Here is a 27,567-nt window from a genome sequence, read left to right on the forward strand (position 1 = left end):
TGACCTGAAATATCAGGACTCAGGCCTTATTATAGAAAAAAATATTTCTTGACGTGATTCATTGAATATCTTAGTAAATATTATAAAGAAAGCTAATGCTCCTACAGTATAATATGTTATAATAGGTTGTATTATTATGCTCTTGTTATACTGTGAAACGTCTGGCCTGATTCTCTTTGCTTATTTCTTTGGGGTCACAAACTGCAGAGTCGTGCTCATGAGATCCTCCCTTGTTGAAAAACTGAAACCAAACTGGTGTCCCAGTTGTGTCCGTTCAAATAGTCTTTACCAGTTTGTCAGATTTATTTTTTCTCCTCTCTCATTGTAAATATTTTGCTTCATTAGATTTTTGATGGAACTGTGGCCATTTGTTCTCATGCTAAATCAAATCTGTGACATCTTTCCTGTATAGAGGCATCTTGTTTGTGTCTGTGTAAAACAATAGATTCCACTATACTTTACTGATTATGTGGATTAATAGTCACGTTGTTTATTTCGGAACTGTTCGATTGTCTTTGCAAAAAAACAAACATCTGACAATGAATAGAGCACAGGTTCTTGAAAAACAGCTAGGTATTATTTTGATGTTGCATTTAACAGTTTGAGAATTGTGAAAATGCTGTCTCCTGCACTCTCCTGCAAGCACTCTGTAACCCACAACGACCACGCCTTTATTATCATTGAAGTACAGATTAGAGAAGCAATAATGAACTGTTATTTATGAAATGTGTTGTAAAAGATTAAAGTAAATATTGACATACCTGATATGTCTTGGTCCTGTTTTTTGTGCTATTTATCTCAAATCTATGATGTGTGAATGGATATAGTAAAATTGTCTCCTATAGTAAAAGACTAAACAAAATTGATTTATGGGCCACTCACTTCCTAAGTGTTGCTTTTTTAACATCTGATGTTAACAACAAATTTGACTTTTAGAGATTAACAAATGTTGACCAGGTACTAAATACATATATACACATGCAAACTGTGATCCGTGGACATTTAAAAGATTTGAGGAGTGCATACACACAAGGGAGACCTAAATACACCACACAGTGTAATGCAATCCCATTCCATAACCTACCTTAGTGAAGATTGGGACACTGAATTTTCATCAAGCATTTTTTGAAGGCATGTAATTTTGTAATTGAACGACATTTTGGTGTTTTGTTTACTTCCAAAGACTAAGAGGGTTTATTGCAGAGCCACAGAATTGATTGGATTAGAGTATGACTTATCACTATCTGCACTTAAAGGCTCAACGACAGTCATGTAGTAACTCTGGTTATCTGCCCTTTTATTTACACTCAGTTTTCCCAAATCGTAATTCAATGTGACGGCAAAAACAGCAGCAGGAGCAGAGAAGGAGAGAAAATATTTAGATACTTTACTTAAGTTAAAGTACAACTACACTACAGGGAAAATAATACAGATAAAATAAAGGTCTGGCATTAAACAGTCAGTATAAACGGGAATTTTTATTTTTTTATTTTCATTATAGATTAATGTGCTGATTCCTTATTTGACTTATGGACTGATTGTATACTGATTGACGCTCATCACAACTTCCTAAAGTGACACTTTAAAAACACTCTGAACAATCAACAAACCATAAAAATGACATCAATCAAATATTTTCCAATTCTATACTTTTCAAGTGGTAATAGCTGAAATAAAAGGAACCGTGAAGTAGAAATAGCAAAGTAGAATTTAATATAATATGATATATTATAATGCAAGAATAGAATAGTACAGAATATGTTACGTTATACTATAATATAATGCTATGTGCTATAATGTGATGGAATGTTATTGAAGATAATATATTATGTGATATTATACTATAATATCATATAATGTGTTATTTACTTACTTACTTACTACACATATATGCATATTATTTAATTTAATATTCCTCACTCCTTCACTCGCTAAACTGCTGCTAACCCTCATTAAATTTAAATTGTTGTACTGTGTTATATGTTATATGTAACGAGGTTATATGTTATATGTTATTTATTTTTTTTATCTTGTAATGCCCGTCTACTGCGTAGATGTTGCCTGCCAGGTCATAAGTATTGCACTGCTCTGATGACGCTGGTATTTGGTGCATGTGAAAATAAACTTTGATTTGATTTTGATTAGATTTTTATGTTAAGTGTTGTGATAATATAATATAAACATAATATACTATAAATATATATATTATCGTGTTCGGGCACAGTAGTAAATGTACTTGGATAAATCCCACCAATGGACAGACTCGTTCCAGCGGTGTCATCACACAGTGTTATTTACGTGCAGCTACAGACAGTGTGGTTATGTTGGCGGGGGGGGACCACTGGATGGAGACCCCATGTTCCAGCCTCACTTGATTCTCCGCTAATCGGCTCCGTTGTCACGCAATAGAAACCCACAAAGCTCGTCTCCGTGCGAGACGCCTCCTGCAGCCCTCGCTCCTCCAGACGAGCCATCTGGCTCGCTGTAGTAAAACCACAGGCCACGCCCCCTCCGCTGACATTCTCCAATGCGCCCTAGCAACCGGGGCCGAGCCCCCCGTTCCCGCGCAATGTTCCCATCCTTATAAGGGCAGCAGAATGCAGACGCACGCCCACGTCACACGTCGTTTATGCAAATGGCTTGATTGAAGAAACGGAGAAGAGCCTCCCGCTCCGCTGTGAAATGGAGGTGTGGACACGGCGCATGCGCAGTGCGTCCACAACTCTCCAGTCCCGTCCACTGGCGCAGACATCAACAAGAGACTGGGTTTACTGGTGCGGCTTGATTTCCACAACAGTCCCATCGTTCCCACTCGGAGCTGCACTTTGACCCGGTCCGCCCGCCACGCACAACAAGGTAAAAGAATGACGCCATTTTGTTGTGAAAGTGTGTAGTTGTGTTTCTTGTGGAGGAGGTTAAAGTCCCCGCGGAGCTTTCACATGTGTGTGTTGAAAGCAAGCGTCCACTTGTCCGGGAGCACTCGGTGTGTGTCCGGGGCCTGCTGCAGCACCGGCCCCACGTGGGTCCACCTTACAACCGGGAGAGATGCGGGAGTGGACCGCAAACATGCGTGAACCCGCGGCGGAATGGCGTCCTGGTGCGCGCGTGAGGAGGAGCGGGCTGTTGTTGTTGTGGGTCTCTCCGGTGTGTTTGTGTGTTTGATCGCCGGCTGGATGTGACCACCGTGTGTGTTTGTGGTGTTGTGTTAAACTTCGTGTTGAATAAAGCGTGGCGGTGGTGGTGCACGATGCGGGTGCACAGCGGCCAGATGAACCGGGGGTCTCTCACGCCCACTCGCAGCGGACACACGTCCCAGCACGCGGGTCCCGCTGCTGTCAACAAAACACACAACAACAACTGTTTACTATCACCGCCCGCCTCGTTAAACTCCACCCGGGGTTAAATCTGTTGGTTTTATTGGGTTAGAAAAGCGAGTTAAACTGCGACTCCGCCGCTTTGAACTCGCCGCACATGGAGTTGGAATAACAAAGAGTAAAGATCAAAGTACTCCATTTCCCCCCCCCCGCAGACTACTTTCTCTCGCCGGTCGCATTAAAAGCCGTTTTTTGTTTGTGCGTAAGAATCGTGTCGCTGTGAGTTGGTGTGACTGCGTGAAAGTTGGCGCAGGAGGAGTCGGCCATCGTGGAGCGGAGGGCTGCGATCATAAAATGGGTGCGCATGAAGCAGGTCGTGTGGAGCCATGCTTCCTCTCCGGGGGGGGGGGGACCTGGCGACTCGCACCTCGATGCAGGCAAGTGCATGCTTTGATCTCGTTTGTGGGGGGGGGGGGCGACAGTCTGATCCGCTTTCGAGAGCAATTTTTTTACACTTTCGATGCGAATGCTGCAGTTTTTTGCGTAGAAATCGCATCACACCCCCTTCTCCTCCACGCCGCCGCCTCCGCCTTCGAAGTGTGTTGCCATGTTGCGTTACGTCACGTACTGTATTCTGCTGCAGAGATCGTCTGCCGCTGACAGAGGACTCACCCGAAGGCCCCACCAAAAGATATTCTAGAATAGATGCACATGGTTGCTGAAAAACGCCTACAACATTGCATCTGTAGAAATTATCAACAAAGGTTGAATTATGTTTCCATTTTATCACCCATCATATAAATGCTTTGTTTTATTATTGATTGTTGTCCTTTTATATTTGATCTTTTTTTATTTTACCCACTGTGGATAATGAACCTGTATGTTAACGATCCCCATAACTCTGATGAATACTTAACCAGTCATACAGTGTCTGGAACAATCTAGCGACAGTAACCCTGTACATTACCCATTCACCACAAACTCAAATTATTTATTATACTGTTGCTCAATTCAGATTTACGCGCACACATCAATAATAAATCTAAGCACATTTTATATACTGTACATTATACAAATGCACTACCTTCATAAGATTCAGTGTGTGTATGTATGTATATATATATATATATGTATGTGTGTGTATGCATCCTGTACATAATGACCCACACTTGATCCCGCAACTTTGCACTCTGCACCTTCAACTACCCCATATAAGTAACCCGTATGTTATTGATCATATTTCTTTGAGCATCTTTTTCCTCTGATAATAATTACTATTTAAATGTTTATTCTCCACCCTTGCACATTTTGTTTCCTGTTGCACTACTACACCGTTTCTCTATTGCACATAGTGGTCATGTTTTTTCTTGCTAGTTCTGGTAGTCTGTTGTTAATTGTCTATTTGTGTTAGTACACTGAATGCAACTACACAAGATGCCCAGTGTGTGTACTCGTGAATGGCAAATAAAGCACATTCCGACTTTTCATTCTCTGTACATGGAGAGTTAGAGTTACAAAGTACAACCTTTGCTCAGGAGCAGAAATCCTTCAACTTTAATAATGATTATCTGATATTTATCTCGATAATTATCCATATAGATTATTTTTTTTATCACTTCCTTTTTCGGCCATATTGCTATTGCTGTTGCAGTCTCTTAGTTTTAATGTCAAGTTAAGTTTTTACCTGGTGGATTTAAAGCTTGGACACTGTGGTATTTCATTCTCACCCAGTGTATTATTATTTTTTTAAATACTTGCACTTATGCCTGCCACCACCAGGAGCCTGTTTTTCTGCACTTCTCACCTTCTCCACCACCTTTCCGACCTTTTAAAAAACAGTCTGTGATAAAAGCATGGGAGTGGGAGGTCTGTGGTTTGCCCGGCTCTCTGTCAGCTCTCTGTGGCTCCGCACTGTCAGAAGACCCCGCGGACTGATGGCAAAAAAAAAAACCAGTCTGGGGGGCGCGGCTCGCAGTTTTGCCGCAGTTCAGGTCCACATGTGCTGTGCAGAATACATTTTGCCTAGCAACATAAACCCTTATTCCGCTGCATAATCTGCGCATTTCGAGTGATTGTGTTTTATTCCTCGATCACATTCATCCCATTTCTCTTGCATTTATATAATCTTGATTTCAACCACGATAATTATCCTCTGCAGCCTGGAGGCTCAGACTAAATGTTGTATTTTGAGTTTCCTTAAACTGGGCGTGCGTCCTGTGCGCAGCGTGGGGACATGATCTGTCTGACACACTGTCTGACTGCTGACCTACTTCCCTCATGTGGGTCACAGCGGAGAGATGCTCAAACAAAATCGCTTTCCCTGGATGTTTTTAAATCTCCAAACCGTGACCAGAGCACTCCGTATTTACATTTTAATATTCATTCATTCACATGTGGCTAATCTGCACAATAACACACCACGTCTGATCTGAGCCACGAGGCTGCTGCTGCGGGAGCATGATGCAGCTGACGCACGCAGATCAGAGTCCGGGGATGCTGATGCTTCTTTAATTTATGTATTTGTCTGTTTTCTGCTCGCAGATGTTTGGCTTTCACAAGCCGAAGATGTACAGGAGTCTGGACGGCTGCTGCATCTGCCGTGCAAAGTCTTCCAGCTCTCGTTTCACGGACAGTAAGCGCTATGAGAAGGAGTTCAGGAGCTGCTTCGGGTAGGTGACACACCTCAGCACGTGGTCTTTAACGTATCTCATTGATAGAAAACCTTTTCCACTCATGATGTGTAATCCTCTCACAGGTTGAGTGAAACCAGATCTGGAGAAATCTGCAATGCATGCGTGCTGCTGGTGAAACGATGGAAAAAGCTTCCTGTAGGAACCAAGAAGAACTGGAACCATGTGAGTGTGAATCTGAGAGCTGCTGCTGGGTCATGATAAAATACCAGAATCATTCAAGCTATATTCACAGTCATTGAACATTTCTCCATCCCTCTGCACAGGTTGTGGACGCCAGGGGAGGTCCCAGTTTAAAAATAACCTCCAGGCCCAAGAAAATAAAGTCCATCTCCAAGAAAGCTCGGCCGAGTCAGATCAGCAGGCTGCAGAAAGAGCTTAAAAGAAACAGTGAGTTTTGATTTGTTTTTTTTGTGGGCCATTTACTTTAATAGCAATCACTAATCTCATACTCAAATGCCTTATCACACACTCTACATGTCTAACACCTAATAATCTGCTCACCAGATTCCGATGCTCACAGCACCACCTCCAGTGCCTCTCCGGCTCAGTCTCCCAGCTACAGCAACCTGTCGGACGACGGCTCTGACACTGAGCTCAGCCCGGGTTCCAGCCGCTCTCCGGTTTTCTCCTTCCTGGACCTCACCTACTGGAAGAGGTAATGCACACAGCGAAGAAGTGAAACATACTCATTTAGGATTTAAAACAACACACCAGCTTTTTTTTTTTTTTTACACTTTATGTTACACACATTAAAAAATCAAGAAGCAATTTTTGTCAAGGAGCCATTTTTGTGCATTTACTACATATTCACTTTACGATTACTTTATTCATCCCGAAGGGAAATTAAGTAGTCATAGCAGCCGGTATATTTGAATACAATAAAATACAATACAATAGAATAAAATAAAAAATATTGAGGTAGAAATAATAAAAACAGAAACACAAGATAAATAGGTAGATAAGGTGCAGTGGCAAGATGATGGTAATAGTACTGATGATATGATGGTAATGTTATTGTTAGACAGTATATAAAAATAGTACAGTATATATAGTATAGTAGTATAGTATGCATAGTTATAATTTTATTTTTCAAGGTATCTCTGCATCCAATAGCACTTTAGACATGACTTGTAGCTCAGGGAATATTAAAATATTTAAAAAAAAATGTGATTCACTGAATGCAGTCTATACAGCACACGCAGGTTGTGCCTCACCTCACCAATATTTCTCATAGTTTATGGTTTGGTGACATCTTCCACCTGACCAGCGAATCAAAAGCTTTAAACTGTTGATGTCTGTCACATCAGTTGAATAGTTAATTAATAATGTCAAGAATCTTTAAATGGCAATTTGACTCTTTGGATATTTGCAGAGTCACACTGTTAATTCATGTTAATGAGAGGCTGTAGATGGAAGGTTTCTCCTCCTTCATTCACTCTAGTGTATTGTGTTCTGTGTAGGCAAAAAGTTTGCTGTGGAATCATCTACAAGGGTCGCTTTGGAGAGGTGCTCATCGACCCACATTTGTTCAAGCCGTGCTGCCGCAAGAAACAGCGACAGCAGCAGCAACAGGAGGAGGAAGAGGAAGAAGACGAGGAGGAGGACGAGGACGAGGAAGAAGAGGTGGAGGTAGAGGAAGGCCAGGTGGGAGCGGATGTCGAAGTGGAAAAATCCCAGGCGGAAGAGGAAGTGAAGGAAATTCCAACATGTGAGGAAAACGCAGAGCCCCCTCAGCTATGTGTTACCATGACAACACCTCCAACCAGGGGCGTAGTGGTGGCAGCAGAGGCGGGGTGGTAAATCCAAACCCCGCCCCCCCCTCCTTCCCTTTGCACACATCTCTGAAGAAATCTCGGGGTTCTGTTTTTTTCTCTCGAGCACTCACAGAAAGAAGTTGCCTCAGATCGCCTTCAGTCACAAAGCAGCTGAAAATCCTTTGGTCTTCTCCATAATGGTGTTGGAGATTTGTTTATTATGTTTGAACTGTAACTTATGAACTGTTGTGTTTCCACTTTGTCTCTCTTTTTTCGTTTGTATTTAATATTCTTCCCATTCTGATGGCGGATCACCATCCGTTGTGTTTTTGATATACATTCGATTGAAATGCTGGAGCTCTTGTTCGCTGGTACATCTAAAGATTTTATTCCAAAACGCAATAGATCCACCGGCTCAAAGAAAAGGGTGCTACTTGAAATTCATCACTCAACATTTCAAACATGCAACTGAAATCATTCTCATTCTGGATATTTTACAAGCTTGTTTAGATTTTCTCTATACTCAGAGTAGATGGCTCTTTCCTTTTGATGGTGGATATCTCGTTTTGGAATGAATGACACTTTACACTGATGGAGCAATGACCTGTACAGTAGCCCTTGTGTTTGTCTCTATTCACATCCACTCCTATCAAAGCATTTGTGTTTGTAAACTGGATTAGCGTCTCTGTGTGCAAATGCGTTCGTCGTCCCATTGAAACGAGGCCTATTCACAGCTTCAACAGCAAATACACCAGCCTTAATTATGTGTTACAGACAGTGCTAGTGTTAATTCTGGATTGGTAATAAGGAACAAAAAGGGACAGTAGCTATATTTATCGTGGCCTGAGCAACACATAGTGCATTTTGCATGAATGGCGAGCCACTCATCCAAAAGACCTAACGATCTGATGCATGAGTCTACGAAAATTGCATGGCCTTATATAAACTGTAAATCTTATTTTTATTTTTTTGGATCCATTTCTCTGGAGTTTTAACTTATTTTTGTATGTAAAAAAACTTAAAAAAAGGAAAATAGAAATCTCTTTGCATAATAATAATACTTCAAAATACGACAGTAAAACACATAATCGGTCTATAGTCATTCAGCAATATCAGCATCAGTGTTTTTCCTCATTCCTGGGTCAGTATACGGTAAAAGACTTTATACAAGCTAAAATTCTATGCCATTGCCTCTTATATACCACACATGTGTTGTGATATATAGCCTAATATTACTTTATTTATCAAATGAAAGCCAAAGCACATTGAAATTCACCCAATGTCAAATCAATGCAGGTTTTCTATGGACACTTGTGCTTGTCCGAGGTCATTTATATGTATGTCTATGGTATTCTGAAAACCAACACTAATATGAAATTTCATACCTGTGATGTTGTAGTTGGGAGCAGAGGGTGTGTTCTGTACATAAGGGGTTGGGCGAGCCGTGTGGCTCATATATGGGATTAGTTATTTATTTATTTCATATTTATTTGTATCACTGCGTCCCTGCTTAGAAGTGTAATACTATGAATTCTTCTCTTCCTTAGCTTTTGCGTAGCATGGTTTTTGTACATCAGAAATCGAATGTAATTCTCACGCAGGCTCTGTTTAACGTTGCGTTGAATTACCGGTTGTCAATATTTGTGAAATGATGTTAACTATTTATTTACTCATCGGTTGAGTTGCGTGCAACCTAACTTATTCTGTATCATCATTTTGGATCTGTATCCTATAAACTGAGAGAAATGATAGACTGTACTTCTCCCCTGTTTAGCCTGTAGCTTAAAAATGTTCAAGAACAGTAGGATATCTAACTGTAGACTTGCATGTACTGTTGCTATGCATTTACTTAGCTTACCAGTTAGACAAAGCAGTTTTGTATTTTTTATAAATCATGTACTTTTTTTACATGTCCCTTAATAAAACCAATTTTGTGATTTTTCTGGAAACATGAAATTACTGAAGTTATTGCTATGAGGTGGGTGGATAAACACAAAATCCAATCATGAATCCATGATTTGATTGAAGAATGACTTACTTCTTTTGAGAACATCTACTTTCAGTATGTGAGTATTAATGTCTGATATAAAGTTATAATACAAAGTTAAAGTAAATTCACTAAAGTAAACATTTCAAAGATATTTCATATAAATGCTTCAACACTGGGATGCTTTAACACAGTTATTTGGATGTTGCCTATTCATGAATTTAGCACATTTCAAATATTTGTGATTAGATTTTATAACAAATAATATTTAGTTATCTCTAAATATCTATATTTGGACAATTATACATAGTATATTTTATTTGGACCTATATTTAGGACAAGAACACCGTTTTTATCTTTCGGGGTGAAGTGACCACCGTATCGTTGCTATGGTCAATAACAACGAAATAAATATTGTTGACCATGCGCATTTGTAATTTGCGCAGTTTTAAATAAAGAAAAGAAAAGGAAAGAAAAAAAGAAAAAAACACCGGAAACGTTGGTCCTGTGACCGGAAGTGCAGAAACGCGGATGTGCTTTGTTGTTGTTTCTCCTCGGCTTTCAGCTGTTTTCTGCAGATGTAGATTTATAATAACAGCAGAGAGAGGAAGCAGTCGCTGACCAGAGGAAGAAGGTAACGTGACCGCTGCTCTGCTTGTTACTTTAGCTCGGAAGCTAACGGGGATTATATCCGTGCTATCTCTGACTCGTCCCGGCTGTTAATGAAGTGACTCATCGGTTCAAGCTGCTGTGACGAAAACGTCCGAGTCCCTGGAGAAGATGTGACGTGTTAATGACGTGTCTGTTTAAAACTACAACTCCTGTTAATGCAGACATCAGCACTGACATCCGCTTCTAGTGACGCTGCACACGTGGTTTTATTCAGGTCTAACACATGTTCTAACACCACTCTCACAGGTCTGACGTCAGGTTTGTATTCCCAGGTGTTTTCCTCTGGATCGTCGTCATGGAGGAGCCCACCGCCTCCGGGGTCTTCTGCGGCCGGATGCTGAGCATGGTCAACTCCGAGGACGTCAACGCCATCATCCAGGCTCAGAGACACATGTGAGTGTTGGTGTCATCTGATGATCACTGTCACTTACCTGCTTCCTCTTATCACTGCATAGGTCATAGGAGATGTTGTGCTGGTTAGAACCATAGACTGTATATGGTGAATGCACCCAATCTCATCTTCAGTGCTTCTTTAGGTCTGATCACCGCTATGTGAACACAACTCCTTACTAACTTAGTACTGAGGCACACACACACACACACATACATTTGAATAATTTATTTGAATCCAACAATCATAATCGTACAAAAAAGGATTCAAACATTTCTCAGAGGTTGAATACAGCTTATTGGCTCATGGGTACAAGAAACATCTCCTACGCCAAACAGCAAGACTACCTATAGCAGCTGATACAGAGCAGAACTTTGCTAGCTGTTGAGATCGGCTCTTACTAAGTCCTGTCAGTCGTAATCCACTGACCGAAAGCGTATGGACATGCCCCAGACTTCCAAATATCAATACTACCAGTTTACATGTATAGCCTAGGTCTCTCATTTTAGCAACAATGGGCTGGTATTTGGTCAACTTGTCAAGGAAGGCTATGTCCATATAGAGGTCATAGACACAGGCTACCTCAAGGACTACTACCTCCCTTTTAACCTTGTCCAAGAAAACAACATCAGGGGGGTTAGGGATGTTACAGAACACATCATCACACACACACACACACACACACACACACACACACACACACACACACACACACACACACACACACACAGCCATCACACACATTTGTAATCTCAGACTTTGTAAAAAAGGTGATTGGGTCTATTACCAGAAATTATGTGATTATTTGTGATTGGATGGCTCTGGATGGACGGTATCACCAGGTCTGAACAGGGCCTCACACTGTATTTGACAGTGATGCTGCCGTGTACCTTCCTCATCGCAAACTGGCCCCTGAAGATTCTTGTTGTTTTGCTGATTTGATTGCGGGAAACAGGCTCGACCGCTTTGAGAAAACCAACGAAATGCTGATCAACTTCAACGGGCTGTCAAACGTGCGACTGCAGCAGATGAACGAGCGCTTCCTGCTCCACACACGGACACTGGTGGAGATGAAGAAAGATCTGGACAGCGTCTTCAGACGGATCAGGTAAACGCTGCCCCACCAGGGGAAACACACAAAGACACACACAAACACAATCTCTTATTATTTGTCTCTTCTGCTTCCCCAGGACACTTAAAGGGAAGATTGCCAAGCAGTACCCAGAAGCTTTCAGCAGTGAGTTACCAATTTTCATTTTTCCTACCAACAAATCCACTACTTCAATTCAGTTCAACCAAATTTCATGTCTTGAAATATCTAGATATCCACGAGTCACCGATTCCGGAGGACGACGATGACGAGTTTGACCCGGTTCCTCACAGTGTCCCCACAACGTTCACCACGGCTACCTCGGAGCAGAGCACAGAGTCATGTGACACGAGTCCAGATGTGATCTCACCCACTGTGAGCAGGTGCTCCGAAGATCTGTCTCAAGAGACGCCGGACACCCCCACCTCGGACGTCCCGGAGACGGCCGTCTTACAGTACGAAGGGCCTGACTCTGTACCTGCTGAATAGAACGAACACTTTCAATGGATTTCAGTCACTTGAAGTTGAGCTTCAACCTTAAAGCGATTTCAGCAGGAAGGTTGTGTTGTATTTATGTTGGTCTTCATGATGTTTGCTCACTTTTCCAGTCACACTTGATGTATTTGTTGGAAAGAGCTTCACAGCCTTGATGGTCGAGGTGGCTGTGAACAGTCTCCGAGGATGCTTGCCATGCGTGTTTGTTTTTTTGCCTACACAGCACTGAACTAAGGCACATAATACTTGAAGTTGTACAGTATGTCACTATGGATACATATGTCTTATTCACACCAGAGTAAAAGCCCTCACTCCTTATTTGTTATGAAGCGTTTTCTGTTTGAAGAAGATGCACTTTAAGTAACTTGAAAGTGAATGTTTTCTCTGCATTATAGTTAGTGTGCAAGTAGTTAATACTGTTGTTGTGGTGATAACATTGGCAGAGCATTATTATTCTATGGACCTCTGTTACAACCAATGATTTCAGCCGAGTTTTATCTCCTGTTTCTCAGCCAAAAAAATTCTGTCTCGTCTTCCGTCTCAGGGAGGTCGGATACTAGGTTCACTGTCAGTTGACTGTGTTTCTGATACAGAAAACCTTTTAAGGACACTATAGATTTGCTCTTTGAGATGGAAACCACGTCTTGTAAGTGAATGATCCGACCCCTCTGCTTCAATGCGTCTGATTAAAGACGCAGTTATGGTTTTAAGAGGAAAGTCATAAATCCAAATCCAAAATAGGCTAAATTTGTTATTTCTGTCTCATTTTCTATTCACACTCTGATTTCAACCGGAATGAGTTTGTGTTTATGTTTATATACTTAATCAGTGAGATATCTATCTAGACAGTACGTTTAAATTAAATGAAAGTGAGAACAATTACTGGTGCTTGACAAATGTGTTTTACAGAGGTGGATAATATCTTTGGTAAACTGTGTCCTTCAGTTTGAAAAGGTGTGATGTAACAACTGTTATTACAAACTGAACCTGTTAATGTTCCAACAGAAAATAAAACAAGGATGCAAAGTGATAGAAATTACATTTAAAATTACCTGAAAGGTTATGATGAAATGATGAGTGTGCATTTATGTTTCTCAATAGAAATAAATAACTGGACGTGCCTTGTGAGAATAACCCTGAGCAAACGAAAAATAAACTCATTATAATAATACACTATTGAACTCCACACTTGTCTGGGTGCTGAGGTAAAATACAGACGCTTAAATAGCACAGATGAGACATAAATAGAAACATTTATTTGACTCAAAACTCTAGTAAGCAGAAAATAACTGTTCTTTTTATAGGTTAATCCTGCAGAGTTATCAAGTTAAACTACAAAAGGAAACTTCCTCCAGAGAACTCTGGAACCTGGAATCTAAAACCAACCATCAAAGTGTACGAAAGTGGATGAAATCATTGTTATTATGCTCAACAAAGATTTTCTCCTGGTTTCATAAATCAAGTTAAAAGCCCTGAATTGGCAGTTCGTCTACAACCACAAGAGGGCGCTAAGTCCGGATGGGAGCAGTTTTTCCAAACAACGAGGTCAAACGTCACACTGATATCCACGTCACATGACCGGATACTCCAGGTTCGGTGTTTTCTCCTGTTCACATAGACTGTAAATATAAAGTCAACATGGATAATTAACACTTTAACAAACGATACAACCATCTTTCATTTAACCTCCGCCATGTTCTAGCCTGCTAAGCTAGCTGGTGCTAACTGGTTAGCTCGGTTGTTGTCATCACAGATATGGTTGTCATGGTCAAACGTTCAATCTGAACTTTATTGATCTCAGCTCGTCCCGAACAACCCGAGTCTCAGAGGATCGTTGAGCTGCAGCTGCGACATGAGGAGACTCACGAAGAAGAAAACTCTGACTCTGGTCAAGGAGCTGGACGCGTTTCCCAAAGTCCCGGAGAGCTACGTGGAGTCCACCGCCAGCGGCGGGACAGGTACCGACACAACACAGACCCACTACAGACACACGACACAACACATACACACTACAGACACACAACACAGACACAACACAGACACAACACAGAGAGACACCACAACAGACCACAGACACCACAACAATGACACACCACAACAGACACAATACAAATACACTACACACACACTACACTACACACACACTGCATACATACAACAGTCAAACAGCACAGACACAACACGGACACACCACAACAGACACAATACAGACACACTACACAACCCAGACACACTACAGACATACAACAGTCAAACAGCACAGACACAACACGGACACACCACAACAGACACAATACAGATACACTACAGACACACGACACAGACACAACACAGACACACGACACAGACACAACACAGAGACACTACAGATACACCAGAGAGACACCACAACAGACAACAGACACCACAACACTGACACACCATAACTGACACACTACTCAGACACTACAGGCACACTACACAACCCAGACAAACTACAGACATACAACAGTCAAACAGCACAGACACAACACGGATACACCACAACAGACACAATACAGATACACTACAGACACACTACACAACCCAGACACACTGCAGACATACTACAGACCCACAACACAGACTCAAAGCAGATACACCCCAACAGACGCACACCAGGCACACTACACAACAGACCACAGACACACAACAGGCACACTACACAGACACAACAGACACACGACACAGACACACTACAGACACGACACAGACACAACATAGAGACACTACAGATACACCAGAGAGACACCACAACAGACCACAGACACCACAACACTGACACACCATAACTGACACACTACTCAGACACTACAGACACACTACACAACCCAGACACACTAAAGACATACAACAGTCAAACAGCACGGACACACCACAACAGACACAATACAGATACACTACAGACACACTACACAACACAGACACACTGCAGACATACTACAGACCCACAACACAGACTCAAAGCAGATACACCCCAACAGACACACAACAGATACACCACACCAGACCACAGACACACAACAGGCACACTACACAGACACACGACACAGACACAACACAGACACACGACACAGACACAACACAGACACACGACACAGAGACACTACAGATACACCACAACAGACCACAGACACCACAACACTGACACACCATAACTGACACACTACTCCGACACTACAGACACACTACACAACCCAGACACACTACAGACATAAAACAGTCAAACAGCACAGACACAACACGGACACACCACAACAGACACAATGCAGATACACTACAGACACACTACACAACCCAGACACACTGCAGACATACTACAGACCCACAACACAGACTCAAAGCAGACACACCCCAACAGACACACAACAGATACACCACAACAGACCACAGACACACAACAGGCACACTACACAGACACAACAGACACACAACTCAGACACATGACAAACACATGAGAGAAAACATAACAACCCACAGACACACAACAGATTCATCACAACAGATGGGCGATACAAAGCAGATGACAGACACCACAATAGACAACCAGAAAATAAAACACAACAGACTACACAACAGACCACAGACACAGCTGTTGCAGTGTCCATGAAGTGAGTGTAATGTCCCCTGTGTGTGTGTGTGTGTGTGTGTCCTCCGCAGTGTCTCTGATTGCCTTCACCCTCATGGCTGTTCTCGCCATCCTGGAGTTCTTTGTGTACACGAGGACGTGGATGAGTTACGAGTACGAGGTGGACAAAGACTACAGCAGGTGAGACTCACACACGTGGTTATTATTCAACATCTCGTGAGTGAATTAGCTCTGGACGCTCAGTCGTCTCAGTCGTGGAACAGCAACAATGTTGAGTTTCTATAAGAGGTATTGATTCATTTCTATGATCATTTCGAAGGTTGCACTTTAAGGTGCTTTTCATTGATTATGGAATTAATATAAAATGATTTGAATGGGTTGGGTGTTTACTGCAGTCCAGTTCACCAGTAGTACAGACGACTCTCTTCAAATAAGCTTTGCAGGACTGTTCATCTGTGTTAGTTTTAACTTTGTGTTCATGATAAATGGTAAATGGACACGTCCGTATCTGCTCTTCATTTACAGTAAACTCAGGATCAATGTAGACATCACAGTTGCTATGAGATGTCAATGTAAGTACAAACATCTTCAGTTTCATTGTCACTTAGTTTAGAAGAGAAAGTATGACGATGTGTTTTTTTGCTTGTGTTTAGATATTGGTGCAGATGTCCTGGATCTGGCAGAAACCATGGTCGCATCTGATGGTTTAAAATATGAACCAGTGAGTTTGAGCTCCTACATTTACTTCACTCAACAATAAAGACGAGGAGAAAAAGTGTTAAACTCCATTACGACTCTATTTAATAATTTGTGTTCTTAAAACATTCTTAAAGCTTCTTCATACTTGTCTCACAATTTATTTTTCCTTTCCAGGTCAACTATGAACTTTCTCCAGAGCAGAAAATGTGGCACATGTAAGAATCCAGCTTGTTGTACCTATAATATCCTGGACACTTTCTTTTATTTACATTCAGCAAACAGTTGTCTTTTAGTGGCACATAATCAAGTGTATGATCAATGTGATTTCTAAGATACATTTATTTATTTATTTATTGGTCCCAAACACATGCAAAGACATGCACAAGCACACTCATGCAAGGAGGGAAATTTAACCTTTGCTTTTAACCCATCTGGTGCAGGACACACAGAGCAGTGGGACAGGTTGGTTTTTGAGAAGCTGAAGCCACAGAGTGTTTTGCATCTTATCTTGAAAATTACTGTAATGTCCAATGAATCTGTTAATTATAAATTTAGTGTTAATTAATTGTTACAGCTCTTATTAAGTGGCAGCAGTACATCTAAAGCAAACCAAAGATATTTGCCACCTATATAAAGTAGTAAAGTCATCGGTACCGTGTGGTTTCACCTTATTTGTACTGACTCAGAATTTGAAATGCTGATTCACCATTTGACTTTCCTCTCATTCGAAGTGAGCTCTAACTTTCTGTCTCCGTCAGGACTCTTCTGCACATCCAGGAGCGTCTGAGAGTCGAGCACGCTCTTCAGGACATCATCTTCAAGGCTGCGTTAAAAGGAGATCATCCTGCTCCTGATCACAGGTACAAGCTCCTAAAATATACTCTTATCATTTTTAAAGTTTGAAAACATTATTACAATGATAAGGAAGTGATCAACCTCACATATAGCTTTAGTAAATCATTCCGTCCTCATTGTGTTTCTCCTTTTCCCCACAGGGACGACAGCCCCACTTCCCTCACTGCCTGCAGGATACATGGACATATGTATGTAAACAAAGTGGCAGGAAACTTCCACATCACTGTTGGCAAGTACGTGTCGCCCTGGTGATGATCATGCTCATAATGATGGGTTAATATCTTAGTTATTACATATTTTGCATTTATCCAGAAGATGAGAATTAAACCTGAACATGTTGTATCATTGTCCCTTGAAACTTTATACTAAAAATAGTATTTCTACTCTTCCACAGGTCCATCCCTCATCCCAGAGGTCACGCTCATCTAGCTGCTCTCGTCAGCCATGACTGTGAGTTTTTTATTTTTAACATAACGTTGATGCTCTGCTACTTTAATCACAGTACAAATGAAATGTGCTGTGACACATTAAATGTTGAAGATAACGGTTCTGACTCACCATTCTGCAGCTTATAACTTCTCTCACCGGATCGACCACCTCTCCTTTGGAGAAGCGATTCCTGGGATAATCAGCCCGTTGGACGGCACAGAGAAAATCTCTGCTGAGCGTACGTCCGTGCCATCATACACAAATCAATTAATGTTTTTATTTATGCTTTAATATGCCTTTTTATTAACGATGCTGTGATCATTCTCTGTAGCCAACCACATGTTTCAGTACTTCATCACCATCGTGCCAACCAAGCTGAACACCTACCAGATTTCTGCTGACACCCATCAGTACTCAGTCACAGAGCGGGTAGGTTTGAATTCTGCTCATGTTTGTGTATTTGTGTTGTGTGCCATCTATCAGTGCGTTAATATGTGTTTGTGTTCCTCTGCAGGAGCGAGCGATAAACCATGCTGCAGGCAGCCATGGAGTCTCAGGGATCTTTATGAAATATGATATCAGTTCTCTGATGGTCAGAGTCACCGAGCAGCACATGCCTTTCTGGCAGTTTCTCGTCCGACTCTGCGGCATCGTCGGAGGAATTTTCTCCACCACAGGTAGAGAAACTGTTTTAACTGCTCTAATGTTTCATCAAGTACCTGATGCATATGTAGAAAACTAAACTGGAGCTTTATGATGATTGTGCTTGTACCTTTAGGCAACAGCCACACGTATATGTTTTAGTTTTATAACACGTCCCTGTGGCTACATTTATATCTGCTGTTGTTATTGTTGTTAGTTTGAAATGTTGTGTTGTAGTATGGACGTGCAGAGACGAATCCAAATGATCGACTGCAGGGAGGATAATCTGCTTCCTGTCTACACGTGTAAACCATGTGATTTGCGTTTTTCAGATGCATTTAGTATGGAAGGGAATTATTATTATTATTATAATGGAGCTAAAATACTTGATGGTTTTAGTTTTACTATACTGCTTAAACACTTTCCCATGTTCTGAGTAGCCATTGGCTTGAAATTGATAAATTCATCTGCAATATGAAAATCCACTCACAGAAACCGAAAGAGAAAGATCAAGTAAAGTGAAAATAAAGGAACACACTCGCAAACAGTCCCACATGGAGCTAACAAATGACTTTTTATACTCGTGTGAACTGAAAACAGAGGCAGCAAATGTAACCACTGTTCCTCATGCGGTGATGGAGTCACTGTAGAAGAAGCGTTCAGTTAATGAGAGCAGACATTCAGTCTTACATAAACAGAGTAAAGCAGCCTGGAAAAAAAGCCATACATCTTGCTGGATGTATTATTTATGGATTCCTGTCAGATACAGACTCAACATCGTCTTCTATATAAAAACCACAGAGAGATCAAACCTGCTTTCACCTCATCTGAGCTCATGAACGTCAGTGTCTGTGAACCGGGTCTCTGTCTCTCGCAGGTATGCTCCATAGTATGATCGGCTTCCTGATCGACGTCGTCTGCTGTCGTTTCCAGATGGGAATCTACAAACCTCTGACGGTAAGCCAATCAGTGATCCTCGCTTTGAATTGAAACCTGTTGTTAAATTGATGAGGGAAATCTAACTCTCTTGGTGTTTCTCATTATTAATCACCAGGAGGCTCCTCTGAATGAAGAAGAAACCAGTGAAAACTCAGTTCCTCCGGAGGATCTCTCACAACAATGAGACGACAACAACTCAGCTGCAGTCGGCTGACGACTCCCCAGCTGCACCTCAACCACTAAAATCGCACAGCCTGACTCATGTGGGTTTTTGGGCCGATGCTGAGATAAGGGAGCAAAAAAATGTCAATACTGATTTATCAGCGCTCATTTATATATTGAAGAAGCGCAAATACAAGTATGAAGAACAGGAATTGAGAAAATATAATTTGTAACATAAAAAGTGAACACACACACTTCGGTTATTCTCTGCATTGTTTATCCTGTAAATTTAGTTTAAATATCGGCAAACCCAGATAGCGATAAATCTGTAAAAGGCTCATATGGACCAGCTGATAAATTGACCGGGCTCTACCAATCAGCGGTAAGATGCTGGGAAAATGTTTACAAGTTGTTTTATTTTGAAATATGTGTCTCTTCGGAGAAATGTGTACATATTTGTATCTTGTTTATTTCTATTGGATGGATGTGAGATTGTTATTGGTACCTATAATGTAATTTCCACTGGATGCGTTCACCAGGACCGAACTGCAGACATGATTTACATCATTATTACAGACAGCAGCTGGTGTTCAGACCCACACAGGAGTTTCTGCTGATTCTCACCTTTTCTCTGGGTTTTATTTCCAGCTACACACTTGATTGACAGATGTGGTTTAGCTTTTTTCAGATTTTTCCCCCCATGTTCTTTGGTGATTCAGAAAAATGCAGCGTATCAGCTCCAGTTCAATCAAAGAGCTACAGTGAAGAAAAAACATATTCAGCCCCTTTAAGAACTGTGTGAAAGTCTTGAAGGATTTTGGGTTGTTCCACATTGTGCCTGTGTGTAAATGATTGTTGCAAACATGAGGCTGACTTGTTAAATAAAATCCACTCTGATGTGGTTTCATTGTAAATAATGACCTGTGTCTCTGGTATGTTCCCCCGAGTGCTGCATCATTCATGAATGATTAAAAATGAATGAAAAGATTTAGAAAATCACCTTTGCCTAAGTTGACATTCTTAGGTTCCGTTTTATCAAAATTCACAGCTTGAACCTCAAACTGAGGCCTTTCCCGTTGTTTGTGTTGGACACTGAAGATGTTTGGGTTTAATATCAAAACTCCAACTTTAATTTCCTGATATTTACATCTGGCCTAGAGTTCTACGCAAGCAAAATTGTAGCTATAAAATAAATAATATTTTAATCTTTCGTTATTTACCCCTCACCTGCCATATCATCAAACATTAGTGATAAGGAAAGAATCTGGAAGTGAAAAATCTGATCTCTTGTCTCATATTCAAAGTTGGATCTTGGATATTCACATTTGAGAAACTGGAAACACAATTTAACACTTTCCCCGTTAATTGATTAATCTATCGACTAATTGTTTCAGTTGTTATGAAGTAAAACAAACAACCAGAGAAGAATATTTTACACCATGTCAAGAGTTTATTTGACAGTATTTCAGAATATCTTTCAGTAAACAAGTTTTTTATTTTTTAGCAAAATGTAATATATCAGTACTGTCGCATTTCATAAAAATAGTTGTTCACGTCTTTGAAACTACAGTATCAATGATACAGTAAACCATATTTGTAGGAATACAGCTGTACAAGGTGAATAGTACACAATTAACACTACACAGTTATACTTGATCTCAATGGGGGTTTATGAACGTGCCATCCTTCACGGGTTCAGATAAAGCATTTTTTTTGTTTTGTTTCTGTTTACAAAATCACTCACAGCAGGCAGGGGGGGGGGGGGGGCTGGATGACATAATCTCTCACCTACATACACTGAACACCTTCCTACGGCCTCATGGCAGGTCCCATGCTAATCGCTCACCTGAACCACAGGTGTGTTCAACCTGTCAAGTCAGCTCACCAACATCCAGAGGACTTTTTACCCAGAAGACACTGGGATGACTCTTAACGCACAGGGTCGTGCTCGAGTTCCAAATCCAAACGGCTCGGATCTGTCGTCATTCAGTCCCATTTTTAATGCTTATAATTTCTTCTTTTAAACGTATAATTCCTTCAATACTCAAAAACAGTGGTGATTGATTTTGAATGACAGCAAACGAACAATATCAAAATGGAGATAGATGCAGGAGGATGGTGACTTGATCTGTGGTTTAATAGCAGCATGCCTTCGACTCGACAGATGTCTCAATAAATGTATGTTTCACGGAAAATCGCCGCTTCCTGCGCGTGTGTGTGTGTGTGTGTGTGAAACAGACAAATAAAGCTGAAATTAACACACAACAGAAACCACGGTCCACTTAGATAATAACCCTGTCTGGAATAACGTTCACAGCTCGACTCTCCCAGGTTTACTCTCCAAGAAGAGGGTGTAATGCTACAGGCTACATCGTTTCCCCTCTTTCGACACCCGGGGGGGGGGGGACGAGGGCAATCGTAGACTTTGATTCGCTATAAAGCTGAGAGTGCATCGAGATAACTGCAGATACTGCTCGGTGTTAAGTCCGAAGGAAACAGGGCCCACAACTCAACGGGCTGCTGATATGTGTGTGCGTGGTCACTAACATCTGTTTTGCAGTCAGTTCCCAGAAAACAAATCCCTACAGCTCTGCATTAGTTTGAGTAAGGCACTCCGCCCCACCTCGTAACCATCGGCCTCCTCCTCCCCACACCGATGCCCCTCTCCCACAGTGATGTGGTGCACTTAGCACAGTAAAAGGCATAGAAATGGGAATTATAGACGGGACAGTTTTTTTTTTCTTTCCTGTTGAGCATCAAATGAAGACGGCACAGCTTCGAAATTCTGCACAATGACTGCATGGTTGACTTGTGATCTGGTTGTGTACATAACTCAGAACAGTATGATGCGTTCTTACTAAGCCAACTGTGGTCAGTCACCCAGAAGTTGAGTTTAATGAAAAAAAAGAAAAGAAGAAGATCTCTGTCTCACGTGAGAAGCGACTGTTCAGCTCCACAGAGGATGTCCTCCCGATGTTCTACCTCTAGAAGACATGTGAGTCCCTGTGTTACGACATGGTGGTTTACATCCATGCACACGACCACTGCCTCCCTCAGCGGTTTGGTGACTTTCACAGTCTTTGATATGTAGTCATAGACGAGGCCGCGGAAATATTGATCCTAAAATACTGTCCTGTGTTTTTTTTCTTCTTTTTTCTAACTACAACACTGCCTTAAAAAACACAGACAGGTTTGTTTTGGAGTTTACCAAATGTACATATTTATCACATCTTTACATTTACAGTATATGATATATCGGTAGGCGTGTGAGATCTGAACATATGTCGGGTCAACCACATGGGTCAGTGCCATGTCCTCCAGGAGTTTCAGTGTCACTTCCTCCATCTGACACATTTGTCGTCTCATTTCTTGCCACTGCACAGAGAAAATGGAGCACGAGTAAACCTCTTGGCTGCACATATGTCTCTCTCCTGCTTCCAACCTTTTTCCATGTGAGGTTATGTTGCACTAACCGATGTGAGCCAGATTCCGTCGAGCGGTTAAAGTACGTTAACTCAGACATCGTCTCTCCGTCTGGGATCAGAGCTTCAACTCTGGCCTCCGAGGGTCAAAAATGTCTTCATACCGAGTCCATCGGGGTTTATACTCTATGTCACAATAGTTGTGAACATTTCTCTGTTTTTTAAGGTGGCGGGTGTAATAATCATCTGGTAAGAACAAAACAAAATATGATTTCAGAAGTAAATGGAGAAGAAAACAGAACAGAACGAGGGAGCGAAGGAGATTTACAGTTGTTCTCAGATATCTGATGGTGAACTGAAAGAGGAGCCAGACAGTGTGATCCAGTTCAAACCAGCTAGATCCTTTCTACCTGCTTACAGTGGAGGTCCAGGACCTCAGGGTGCCAGGCAGTTTATCAGACCCGGGAATGTTCCAGGGTCCGGGGGAGGCAGCTGCACTCCTCGCAGGAGGATCCTCCACAGTTTTCGAGGGGCAGCAGAGCCCACTGTGACCACCGGCCCTCTCCTCTTCTCTGAGGTACAGACCTCGAGACACCGGCCTCTCCTGGAGGTTGACGTGTCCATCTCCACTTGCCAGAGAGGCCCCGTTTGAATTCACACTCACATATGCGTCCCAGGGCCAGACAGTGCTCATGGCCTGTGTGTGCAGGCCCTTTCTCTCACAGCAGGGGGAGCACGTCTCCTTCGGCCTCTCTCGTCTTTCCACGGACCTCCCCAGGACAGCTTTAGGAGGCAAAGCCCGAGGCTGTCTGTCAACCAGTCCACCGTCCACCTCTCCAGACCCCTGAGGGGTTCCCTGCCCCCTGATGATGCCCCTCTGCTGGGTGGACCTGCCACCTGTAGCCCCTCTAATGGAGCAGTGGTCTGTCAGCGGTGGAGCTTTCTCTGCCATGCACACTGTGGCCTCTAGGGGGAGTTGATGGGGGGAGTCTGGGGCTGAGGCTGGATGGGATGAGAGCAATGAAATCGGGTGGGGCTCGAGGGTCACTTCCTGCAGGGCAGAGTGGGCTGTAGAAAGGGAATCCCAGGGGTTGGTACAGTCTGCTGGGCGGGAATAGAACACAGTCAGCTGCACTGAGATGAAAAAGAGGGATACAACCAGCATGCACGTGCATAGAGAGAGAAAAGAGAGAGGAGGAGGAGAAAGAAAGAAAGATGTACAAAATAACACAGTGACACAACACATCATGAGAAACCTGAGAAACCTGCATGCATTACATTACATTTCATTTAGCTGCAAACACTTGACCCCGTGATTTGTTACACCCGCTGCAAACCCTACATCTACACATTCAGACGTGTTGGACAGGAGTTCATTAACATATTTATAATCATGTGACAGACTGATCCTCACTGCCCTCTTCAGGAAGATGCAATTTTAACTGCAGAGGGTCACTTCTTGTAATATTGCTCTAGTATGACAGCACAAACAACACATACACTCATACTTCTGCTGTTTTCTCATGCGTACACTCATGCACACATGGATGCATGCCTGGAGTAAATCCACCGAGCACACAGATTAGACAGTATGAAGAGGGAGACGTGCAGTTTTTCACAAACCGTGTCTTTAGAGTGGCCCATTAGGAAGAAATAGGGGGAGCTTAGTGTGTCACCTTTCATGCACATGGAGAGGTTGGGAGGTACCATTCCTGAGGGAAGGCAAGTAAAAGCCTATACCAATCATTAGACTTAAAGCAGAGGGGCTAGAGAGCAGGTTGTTATTCTACTGTTTGATCCATTCTTTTTTTCAACATAAAGAAAAGTTTAAATTCAGATGACGGAATAGAAGAGGAGTAAAAAAACGCAGAACGATATTAATACATGTTGTTAATATGCTCTAGAGAATATTTAGCATTTGCAAGAAAAAAGCAGTTCTGGTTAAAAACAGGGACTAGCGACAAAGACAGAGAAGAAAGGTTTGTACATTCGGAGACGTCAGTTTGTGTTGGGGGGGGGACTCACCATAATCTGGCACCTGTCCCGAGCCTCTCTTTAACAGCAGCCTGACCCGCCGGCCTCCCGCCTTGATGAGTTCAATGGCTCGAGCATGAGTCATGTCTCGAGTGCTGTCCCCGTTAATCTCTATGATCTGATCCCCCACCTGAAGGACACACACACAGAGGGCACGGCCGGAGTCTGTCAAACTGAGCTCGTCCCAAAGTCGACTGATCAACAAAACCACCGGAGCAACCGGGAAACACACTTAGACAGAAGTTACAGAGGGTGAGCGGAGGGTTACTCTGTCACCTGGTTCACATGCACTTATTCTCTTCCTTCTCTAGCATGTAAGTCACAAGGGAGAGAAGGACAGACAGTAAAATAAAAATCTGAATTACCACGGGAAAAAGTGAAGCAGAGCAGAGGAACAACAGACGTGTTTTTAAAAGATAAAAATACTTATTGAGATGGAATACTTATCGTTATACTTTTACACCATCTTTAAATCTACTTAAATATAACACAAGGACATGTGTGATTTTATTTTTGTCAGACGTCAAGATTTACAAACTTAGACGCATTGTCATGTACGTGACTGGATTATTACACTTCATATCTTCAACCAAACCAACAGTAATCATCTCCCAAAGAGCATTTTAACTTTATAACTGTCTGGTCTCATCTTCATCTCCTCACCCTCATCCTTCCATTCCGTATGGCAGGACCGTCTTCAGCGAGGCGCAACACAAACAGGTCCATCTTGTACTCTCGGCCTCCGCGGATACTGAAGCCGAAACCTTTCGCACTTTTCTCCAGCTCCACTGTGAAGTAATCGTAGTCCTGCAGAACAAAACGTACAGTGCATGCAACAACACCTAGAGCAAATAACAGTATATGACCATGGAGAAGAGAAGGCTCACAGACACGCTCCCCTCTGTGTTTACACAGATATGTAGAGTTCCTGCTTAAAACAGTGTCAGCTTAAAGAGATAGTTCACAAAAAAATTAAAATGCACTCATTATCTACTCACCACTATGCCGATGGAGGGGTGGGTGAAGTGTTGTGTGGACTCGAACATTTCACCCACCCCTCCATCGGCATAGTGGTGAGTAGATAATGGGTGAATTTTCAGTTTTCAGTGAACTATCCCTTTAAGCAGATGGTTGTTGGCGAAGCTGTACCTGTGGTCTGAAGTCAGCAGGGAGCCCCAGGGGGAACTGTGCTGCGGCAGGATGTGGTCTAAAGTCCAGCAGACCCGGCGGGTGTCGGTAGTCCAGGGTGGGAGGCTGTCGATAATCGGTAACCGGCGGGTGACGGTAATCCACCGGAGGTTGCCTGTAATCAGTGAACGGAGGATGGCGGAAGTCAGGTTTGACATCCTGTCTGGCTTTTACTTCTGACCTGTGAGGGTAAAAACAGAGCTAAATGAGAGGAGAGGCTTGTGCCATGAGGGCGACGATGTTTTAAAGAAACACAGGACCTGAATGTCCCACTGAACTCAACCTCACATCCCCAGGACATCTACAGGATATGTACACGCTAACAGAACAGCTTCCCATGAGAGGGACGAGGGCGTAAGGATCAGTGAGTGTGAGCAGGCGACGAGAATCATCAGCAGGAGGATGGAAATATCACTCTCTGTTTTGAGACTTTTATCAAGGTCCCACTTGTAAAACGGGCACAAATCCACAGCGCTGGGAGTGCTGCTCTCAGTGTCTTGATCTGACTCACATGCACTCACACTTTCAGAGTTCTGACACGGAACTGGGCCTGATCGCTGGGTTCCTGCATTATAGAAGAGATACCTTCAGTAAATTATTCACTGACACTGTAAGAGCTAAGTGGCGTTACGCAACAAAGTTGAAACCAGCCTGAGACTGAGAGTACGGGGGGGGGGGCCCTACTCTCATCTCTACACACTGTTTGATGTCGGTCACCTTTTAAAACCTCCCGCTTCTCTCTCCTTTCACTGAGACACACAAACTGTTTAGCAAATCTCACAAAACGCTCCTGCTGGATGCCGACAAGAACGTCCCTCTTACCTGCCGTCGTGGAGGTAGAGCTGTGGAGGGAGGCCGGAGGGCTGGCTGACCGGGCTGTGCTGGGATCCAGCTGGTGCCGGCTGGGAGGCTGCGGGTGCAGGAGGGCCCGTCGCTGCTTGACTGGTCTGAGTGAGTGTCTGGCCGGGCTGGACAGGTGCCTGACCTGGCTGCGTGGCCGTCTGGCCCGGCTGAGGAGCCGTTTGGCTGGGCTGGATGCTTCCTTGGCTTGGCAGGGCTACAGGGCTGGGCTGGGTCTGAGGGCTGTGTTTCTGGGTCATGGGGCTCTGCTTCTCGGAGCCGGGGCCAGAATGAGAACCTGTGAGGGACAGAGAGTCAGACAAGAGTTCACCTGGGTGGAACAGATCAGCCTCT

At 42.7% G+C, this 27,567-nt stretch overlaps 4 protein-coding genes across 5 annotated transcripts in view; 3 read left to right on the top strand and 1 right to left on the bottom strand.

Moving 5' to 3' along the window:
- Positions 1–2,696: 2,696 nt before the first annotated feature.
- sinhcaf (SIN3-HDAC complex associated factor) lies at positions 2,697–9,710 on the top strand. Its single transcript, XM_061076193.1, has 6 exons — positions 2,697–2,856; positions 5,856–5,983; positions 6,070–6,169; positions 6,271–6,394; positions 6,512–6,662; positions 7,468–9,710. The coding sequence occupies exons 2-6, from the start codon at positions 5,856–5,858 to the stop codon at positions 7,805–7,807; spliced, it is 843 nt and encodes a 280-aa protein (XP_060932176.1). The 5' UTR covers positions 2,697–2,856; the 3' UTR covers positions 7,808–9,710.
- A 557-nt stretch (positions 9,711–10,267) lies between these two features.
- kxd1 (KxDL motif containing 1) lies at positions 10,268–13,567 on the top strand. 2 transcript variants are annotated; one of them, XM_061076614.1, is made up of 5 exons: positions 10,268–10,382; positions 10,667–10,813; positions 11,767–11,919; positions 12,002–12,048; positions 12,134–13,567. In XM_061076614.1, the coding sequence occupies exons 2-5, from the start codon at positions 10,716–10,718 to the stop codon at positions 12,388–12,390; spliced, it is 555 nt and encodes a 184-aa protein (XP_060932597.1). In that variant the 5' UTR covers positions 10,268–10,382; positions 10,667–10,715; the 3' UTR covers positions 12,391–13,567. The 2 variants fall into 2 exon arrangements, with proteins under 2 accessions (XP_060932597.1, XP_060932596.1); XM_061076613.1 differs by having other exon boundaries at positions 10,693–10,813.
- Positions 13,568–13,947: 380 nt separating this feature from the next.
- LOC133008709 (endoplasmic reticulum-Golgi intermediate compartment protein 2-like) lies at positions 13,948–20,646 on the top strand. The gene is made up of 14 exons (XM_061075977.1): positions 13,948–13,987; positions 14,198–14,354; positions 16,075–16,183; positions 16,529–16,575; positions 16,657–16,724; positions 16,877–16,917; positions 17,461–17,562; positions 17,698–17,790; positions 17,952–18,007; positions 18,126–18,224; positions 18,318–18,415; positions 18,501–18,663; positions 19,506–19,585; positions 19,683–20,646. Exons 2-14 carry the CDS (start codon positions 14,249–14,251, stop codon positions 19,749–19,751), a joined length of 1,131 nt encoding a protein of 376 aa, XP_060931960.1. The 5' UTR covers positions 13,948–13,987; positions 14,198–14,248; the 3' UTR covers positions 19,752–20,646.
- A 2,911-nt stretch (positions 20,647–23,557) lies between these two features.
- The window catches only part of LOC133009248 (membrane-associated guanylate kinase, WW and PDZ domain-containing protein 2-like), a 69,768-nt gene continuing 65,758 nt past the window's right edge, over positions 23,558–27,567 (bottom strand). The window contains exons 18-22 of the mRNA XM_061076688.1: positions 27,196–27,511; positions 26,335–26,554; positions 25,849–25,992; positions 25,177–25,315; positions 23,558–24,252 (exon numbers count right to left, since the gene is read on the bottom strand). Coding sequence (XP_060932671.1) covers positions 23,558–24,252; positions 25,177–25,315; positions 25,849–25,992; positions 26,335–26,554; positions 27,196–27,511 — 1,514 coding nt within the window. The remainder of the gene's footprint in view (positions 24,253–25,176; positions 25,316–25,848; positions 25,993–26,334; positions 26,555–27,195; positions 27,512–27,567) is intronic.

The sequence above is a fragment of the Limanda limanda genome, chromosome 8 (assembly GCF_963576545.1).
Source record: "Limanda limanda chromosome 8, fLimLim1.1, whole genome shotgun sequence".
NCBI lineage: Eukaryota > Metazoa > Chordata > Actinopteri > Pleuronectiformes > Pleuronectidae > Limanda > Limanda limanda.